This window comes from Acipenser ruthenus, chromosome 11 (genome assembly GCF_902713425.1).
Source record: "Acipenser ruthenus chromosome 11, fAciRut3.2 maternal haplotype, whole genome shotgun sequence".
Taxonomy (NCBI): Eukaryota; Metazoa; Chordata; class Actinopteri; order Acipenseriformes; family Acipenseridae; genus Acipenser; species Acipenser ruthenus.
This window is the reverse complement of record NC_081199.1, coordinates 38,576,516-38,584,349: the sequence shown is the minus strand read 5'-3', so window position 1 is coordinate 38,584,349 and position 7,834 is coordinate 38,576,516. Positions and strand designations below refer to the sequence as shown.

The 7,834-nt window shown below is 38.8% G+C and overlaps 1 protein-coding gene across 1 annotated transcript in view; it reads left to right on the top strand.

Annotated features, from left to right (window-relative positions):
- Window positions 1-1,526: 1,526 nt before the first annotated feature.
- LOC117426443 (ATP-dependent RNA helicase DDX18-like) overlaps window positions 1,527-7,834 on the top strand; it is an 11,566-nt gene continuing 5,258 nt past the window's right edge. The window contains exons 1-9 of the mRNA XM_034044009.3: window positions 1,527-1,743; window positions 2,337-2,516; window positions 3,044-3,211; window positions 3,555-3,690; window positions 4,048-4,148; window positions 4,609-4,808; window positions 5,025-5,139; window positions 5,342-5,481; window positions 6,185-6,346. Of these exons, the coding sequence (XP_033899900.2) occupies window positions 1,638-1,743; window positions 2,337-2,516; window positions 3,044-3,211; window positions 3,555-3,690; window positions 4,048-4,148; window positions 4,609-4,808; window positions 5,025-5,139; window positions 5,342-5,481; window positions 6,185-6,346 (1,308 nt within the window). The 5' untranslated portion in view covers window positions 1,527-1,637. The remainder of the gene's footprint in view (window positions 1,744-2,336; window positions 2,517-3,043; window positions 3,212-3,554; window positions 3,691-4,047; window positions 4,149-4,608; window positions 4,809-5,024; window positions 5,140-5,341; window positions 5,482-6,184; window positions 6,347-7,834) is intronic.

The window sequence follows — 7,834 nt, the reverse complement described above, 5'->3', positions numbered from 1 at the left end:
AGAGAAGCTGCACACTCCACTAGAGGGTTGGCTACATCTTGGGCCCTCTTCAGAGGGGCCTCACTGTCCGATATATGTACAGCGGCTAGCTGGGCTACGCCACATACATTCTCCAGGTTCAACTGCTTGAATGTGGTAGATCCTTCTTTGCCTTCAATAGGCACAAGGGTCCTTTAGCTTGCACGCTCGTACCGCTAACCTAGGGTTAAGAGATTCTGACGCATCCCTCGTATGCTGCCATCCTTCTCCCTCGCGATGGCTCTGGTATACATTTCCCATACGTAATATTTTGGTGGTCATCTTCGAATTGAAAGGGAACGTTAGGTTACTTACCGTAACCCAGGATCCCTGAAAGAGAAGACGTCCACCAACCACAAGGTCTCATCGGTTGACTTCATGGGTTCAATGCAAAAAGAGAAATGGCTTCCCTTCATCCCAGGAAGGGGCCTATCGGCAGCTCTGGTATAGAGAGCTCAGAAAATACCTACCAATAGGCAGGCATGTCCCATACGTAATGTTTTGGTGGTCGTCTTCTCTTTCAGGGAACCAGGGTTACGGTAAGTTTTCATTTAAAAACCTTTCAAGACGTGATCTCAGCAGGAGAAGCAACTCTGATGAGAACCAATACAGTTACAGCACTTGCTTGCAGATGACAAATAAAAAAGAATACCCTTTCTTTGCTGTAGCTTATGAGATAATCCCTTGTCATGAACTTCTATAGGTCTCATATGTACCAGTGGCGCTAGAACAATTTTTATAGTGGGGGTGCTGAAAGCCATTGAACAAAACTGTAACCCCTGTATATGATGGAAGCAGGTGCACAGCACCCCTAGTTCCAGCGCCCTTGAGATGTACAGTTTGTTACTGTTTTAAAACCTAGGCATTTTCACCTTAGCGGTGTCTTCAGGGTAAAAGCATGTTTCTGGCTGCTTAGCAGGTCAGTCAATAGTGGAGAAGCTTGTTAGTTATGACTGTAATTTGTAAAGAAGGCATTGAAGGGGTGGTGACCATTTCAACCTCCAGAGAAAGTGCCCAAGAAGGAAAGGTTTTCAAACACAGATCTTTAATCAGTATATGTGTTTGCTATCAGTTCTGACACACATAGACAATGGAAGGGCAGGGCAGATGAGGTGAATGGAATAATTTTGATACCTACAACAATATTGTAAGAATATCTTTCATTGTAGCATACTGTCCTACATACTGGTAGATTTGGGGCTTTTTGATATTCTTCCTTTTTAGGTTAATACTATACTGCTTGGGCTATATTCAATAAGTAATGTTTTCCAAATCATACCAGTTAAATACAAAGGTAGACCATATGATTTGATATACTTTCCAAACTTTAAGAAGATTCCAAAGTGTTCCTTATTTCACACTCCAGTCCTTTTACTACCGCGGACTAATTTAGTTATCATCACGACCTATTTTCTTTATTGATGGCAACACGAAAATGCATCAAGGCGGTACAAATCTTGAAATCTCTGTAAGTTAATTATTCGGGCAGTGCGAGAGACAGCCGTTTTGTTAGAACTACGGAATTACTCTGATGCGGTTCTAAATAATCAGGCAACTTGAGAGGACACCTTTCTTTGGGGTCCTGGCGTGAGGGCGACACGTGTGTAAAACCTATCAAGATGTCTGATTTGCAGATGAGACTTCTGCGGAAGAAAATCCAAAAAAGGAGTGACAAAATCAAGAAACGAAATCTTCAGGTCAAACACAAGAAAGAGGATGATGGTGGTAACTATCAATAACTATTTTATTTTCATCCAAGTTGTCATTATTGTGTCTGTGACTGTATTTAGTGTCACGCAAAAGGACTCACAACAGACATGTGTTTTCCTGTACGACTGCAGTGTTTTGTTTTTTTTAAAACACTTATAAAAACTAGGAAACCGATTAAACAAACATTTATTTTGAATTGTGTTTTTTGTAAGTAAAGGTCGTAAATAATTGGTATAGTAAACTTTTATTGCTATGATATGTGTGTTAATGTTGTTGACGAGCATTTACGACTGTCGTTCAAAATGCTTAATACTGGAGTAGATGAATCACTCATCTTGCTGATAATTAGTAAGGTCGGTGTAGTCTATTTTCACATGAGCTATTAATTTAATATTGAGTTCAATCACAGTCGTACTACCAAGTGTTCACTGTGTCTCGGTGCAAATCCGAGCCAAAACAAAGTGTTGGCTAATGCCGGTAGTCGTATTGGTAAGACGTTTCGATTGCAGTCCAGTTCCGCTTTGTCGTGTTAATCTTATAAAATGTTTACCTTTCTTTGAGTTTGACATCTTAACGTTGTGTATAAATGCCGTGTTGATTTTTTACAGAAAGCAGCAATATTTTGCCAGAGACCGCCCCTGAAGTGAACGACGTTGCAGTAGAGTCGACTCGGGAGACCGTGGATGGAAAGAAGCATAAAGAGTTGAACAAAAACAAGCCTAGTGTGTCTGCAGATCCACAGAGACTAAAAAATAAAAGAAAATGTATTAATGGTTTGGATGAAACTGGTAAGCCATTTTGTTGTTAGTATTTTAAATGTGTGCAGACTGCCCTTAAATATTTACTGTAGTTCATGCCATGGCGAAAACAGTTAATCCTAACATATTTTTCAAGGTGACCACAATTATGATTATAGTATAATGGATTTATTTACAAATCATGATTTTGTAATATTGTGAGATTGGGACCATGGAGCCATTCTGCTGGTTTGACATGGAATGACAGTGCTTATAATATTCAGGTTGCATTTAATGAGGCTGTAGTTTTTTTGGTGACCATCTTTTTGCTCTAAACTTTCAGCTCTAAACTTTGATGTTCAGCAAAGCCATGCAATTGCCATGTCAAGCAACCTGTGGCATGTTTGAACATTTTTTTATTGCATTTTGTGCACACATGGCAAGTCTGTTTTGCCAACTTTCTGCCCCAAATATATCCTATTCATTAAAGCCATAGTGCGTGTTGACCAGTACCGCTTCATGTTTGTTTGAGATTAATTTGAAGCACCTCTTAAACACACTTGTGTATTTCATTCCAGAAACAAAAAAGGCCAAAAAGGAGGAGGAGCAGGAGGATGAGGAAGAGGAGGCAATGAATACAGGAGATGCTCATGAAGATTCAGTAGAAGCAGAAGGGAACTCTGACAAGGAAGAAAAATCAGAAGATGAAGAGGAGGATCAGCCACAGCTACCATTAGGGCTAACGGGTACGTGTGCAGCATTTACATATTTCATATTGAGGTTTGAAAAATGTAAAATAGACTAAAGCTGCTTCAGTTATGTTGATACAGTTCATAACTGATTAATCATAGCATGCTCTGTTCGATTAGAAATAATCTTTCTTCTGCTGTGGGGTGGGGTGGGGTGGATGAAAGTAACATGGCTTTAACTCTAAGCCTTGCCACATTAAATAATGCATTGGTGCAATTGTATGTTTATGGTTTGGTATCCCTGTCTTAGGAACTTTGATATTTGTGACCCCACATCAGCTCGAACTATATGTTTTTCTAGTACTGTCCTTTTAACCTAGTTTATTTTTTTCTCCTTCAGGTGCTTTTGAAGACACTTCATTTGTCTCCCTCAGTAGCGTTGTCAGTGAACACACACTGAAGGGAGTTAAAGATATGGGTTTCGAACATATGACTGAAATACAGCACAAAAGTATTAGACCCCTGCTGGAAGGCAGGTGCGTTCTGAAAAAATGCTTAATTTACCAATAATTTATTGATGCAACTCATTTGTGGAATTAGAGACAGTCAGAATGCAATGCAAGTTAAAAATAGGTTCCTTATACAGTGAAATTTGTTGTAAAAATTAGAACATTCCCTAACCTACAGTGTATGTAGTCATGTGTCATATGATCAACTAGATCTATGTAGGTTTAGTCATGGTTTTGTGTTCACCAGGGGTATGATGTTGGGTGCTCATGCAAACATCTCTCCCTCAAAGCAATGGCTGCATTGACCATCATGTCTGTCTAGAATCGTCTCTAATATTTTGGCAAGGCAATGTATAATCTTTTTTTTTTTCTGTTTTAATGCAGAGATGTTTTGGCAGCTGCTAGAACGGGCAGCGGAAAAACATTGGCATTTCTTATACCTGCCATTGAATTGATCTATAAATTGAAGTTCATGCCTAGAAATGGTAAGATATTTCTTTACAGGTATATATTCAACATATGGTTTAAGGTCCTATCATTTGAGTCTGCTTTAAATTGAGATGAAGTTATTTACTGCCAGTGCTGAAATTAAATACTGGTATATGATATTCAAACTGTCCCTTTTGTTGAGGAAATGCGTTATTGAAGTGACTATCGCCCCATATCCCCCTAGGAATGAAAATAAGACTCATTGCAGAGCAATTTCTTCCATTCTTGGTTATACTGGATAAATAAGTTCAGGTGTGTTCAACTTGGCATGTGGTATAACCTGCATGCTGTCTTGCCATCACCTGTCATACAGTTATGATGTATTGCCTATATGTTATTACATTTTACTACTTTGTTACCTTAGGTAAGATAAACTGAAACCTGACTTAATGTATTTGTAAGATTTCCGACAGTCATCTATGTATATGTAAAGCATTGTATTTCTTTATTGTACAGGCACTGGGGTCCTCATCCTTTCACCGACTCGCGAGTTGGCAATGCAGACCTATGGGGTGTTGAAGGAATTGATGACACACCACGTTTACACCTATGGCTTGATTATGGGAGGCAGCAACAGATCAGCTGAAGCGCAGAAACTTGCAAATGGAACCAATATTCTCGTAGCAACTCCAGGCAGGCTGCTGGACCATATGCAGGTACGAAACCTCGGAATATGTGGCGGGGCATGACCATGTGTACTTGCTAACAGGATTTAAAACAACTCTTCACCTCTAACTTCACCTCTAACATATATATATATATATATATATATATATAGAGTTTACACTGCCCCAGCTCCTTGTAAATATGTTCAAAGTAACACTCCATTGGTTTGCATTGATTTTGTAACGAGAAAATGTTTTCCCCTCTAGAACACACCAGGTTTTATGTTCAAGAACCTGCAGTGCCTGATTATCGATGAAGCAGATCGTATTCTAGATGTTGGATTTGAAGAAGAACTGAAGCAGATTATTAAACTTTTGCCAAGTAAGTATATCAAGGTCTTGTGTTGCTACATATGAAGTGTTTAACTAATTGGCACAGCTGCAACTTTTAAAATGAAAACATTTGTGTACTGTGTTGCATTTACCATTTTTTGTACGAAAGTTATGTCCAATCCTGTCAAGTGGTTCCAACTAATCCTAACATTTTAATTTATAACAGTGATTTTCATTTATTTTCATTTTAGAACGGAGACAAACTATGCTTTTTTCTGCCACACAAACTCGCAAAGTGGAAGATCTAGCTCGGATCTCCCTGAAGAAAGAGCCTTTGTATGTCGGAGTCGATGACAACAAAGATACAGCAACTGTTGATGGTCTGGAGCAGGTAAGGGCTTTGGGATAAGCATCATAAAATCTGAGCAATTTTGTGTGTTTTTTTTTTTGTGTGTTTTTTTTTTATTTTTTTTTATGTAAATTATTTACATAAAACTTTAAAAATGGGGGGGGGGGGGCAGTGGCTCATCCAGTTAAAACACTGCTGCAGGGAGCTCAGGAGGAGTCATACAGCTTGGATGGCGCCGGTTCACATCTGGGCTGTGCAAAGAGGCCGAACTTTGCTGGGGACTCCGAAGGGGGCGTCACATTGGCTCTGACACTCCCGGGGTGGGGGATGGGAAACCGGCAGGGATTGCTTCTCCTCATCCAGCAACAGCAAACCCTACTGGCCAGACACCGGGCACATTCACAGTGGATAAAAGGGCTGACCTCTGTTCTCCAAGATCGGTAGCACGCCCACCACTGCTCTGGATTGCTTGGCATAAAAGTGATTCTGGCTTTAGGCTTGTGAGATCGCAGGACTCGCACACACCCTCAGAACGTCTGTGCTGTGTGGGGGACTCGCTGCGGTGAGGAGAAAAAACATAATTGGACATTCCAAATTGTGGGGGGGGGGGAGTAAATAAAAAATCATAATTGGTCACTAAATTTAAATAAATAAAAAAACACAAAACTAAATTAAAATAAATAAAGTTTAAATGGCAATTGCCAGAATACATTTTGACACTCTTCCTTTTGGATATCTGTTCCAGGGCTATGTAGTGTGTCCATCAGAAAAAAGATTAATGCTGCTTTTTACCTTCCTGAAGAAGAATCGCAAGAAGAAGCTCATGGTGTTTTTTTCTTCATGCATGTCTGTGAAATTTCATTATGAGCTGCTGAACTACATTGACCTGCCAGTAATGGCAATCCATGTGAGTAAATGTGTTTTCACTAAAATTCAGAGCCGATTTGAGATTAATCGTTTCGACAAGTCTCGCTTGGTGCCATGATGGAACTGAAAAGAACATCCAACTATGGAAAACGTAATTACCCCAGCACTACTAAATCCTTTTCTATAAAGTAGTGGTGTGTAATAGTGGTGATTGTGTTAAGTAAAGTGAACTCAGAGGTAAAATTCCAAATTCCAAAATAAACAAATTATTGCTTAAATGTAACTTGCATCATGATGAAATCTGCCTTTCACAAGATATAGTTAAGTTTCATTTCTGCTGGACACTGTGCTGGTTGAATGGTCATTCGATGAAAATGTAATGTTTGTTATGGGCATCTATACTAGACTGCTGGAAAGCACAGTACTTTTTGATGAACTAACTTCTGTGTACTGGGATACACCCATCACTAGGGATGTGCTTTTGGTAAATTTTTATGAACGTTTAAACTCTTTGCAATGTCAGTGTTTAAACCATATCTACACACACACACACACACACACACACTTTATATTACATTCTGATACTGACAGCCCTGGTTAGTATTTTCTAAGCAAATAAACTCTAAATAAGCAAATAACGTTTTAACATCGCAAATGCTTATTTATGGTTGTAATTAAAGTTGCTAGTGGAGATGTAATTATATACATATTTTCAGGTAGTATAATGTTTGTATAAAGATTCATTTAACAACAAAACAGGTACCTGTTAAGTTTTTTTTGTCTTAAGTAACTTTGCCACAAGTTATGGTTTAAAAAAAAACCATTGGAGATGAACATCACCCACTGTACAGCATGAAAGCGAGTTGTGCTTTAAAATTGAATAGCATATCAATATCAGCAAATGTTATGGATGTTTGCTTTTTATTGCCATCAGTAACTCCATCCTCAATAATTCTGAATGTTTTCATTTCAAACTGTGAAGCATTGAACTTGTGTTTTTGTGGTATGGCAATTTTGTTTGGCATAAGTATTTACATACCATGGTTTTCTCATCCATTCCTCAAAATACTTCCAAACGTGGCTTCTTTTGTTTAGAGATGCCATTTTAAATATAGAACCAACTCAGAAAAAAACACTGTTCATTAATGTTATTTAACCCCGCCGTGGAATTGATACCATACCACGCCCACTACAGGCATATACACACACACACAGTGCACCAATGAAGCGCCAGATCAACCGAGAATAAAACCCGCCCCAGTGTCAATCTTTCTGTTGCACCAATTAGAAAAGCTACTTGGAGGCAATTGCCAAACCCCTTCCTTTTTATAATATCCGCCCTTACTGTGGCACTAGAGTAGTCTGATACACGACGGACTGCTGATGATAAATTAATCAAATTAATGCATAAAAAAATATACATTTGGTGACATATGTCACGTGACCTGTTATACATCTAGCATATTATTAAACGTTTTGAAACTTCTTTAGAGTTTAAAATTCCCATCCCTACCCATCACCATGGAAA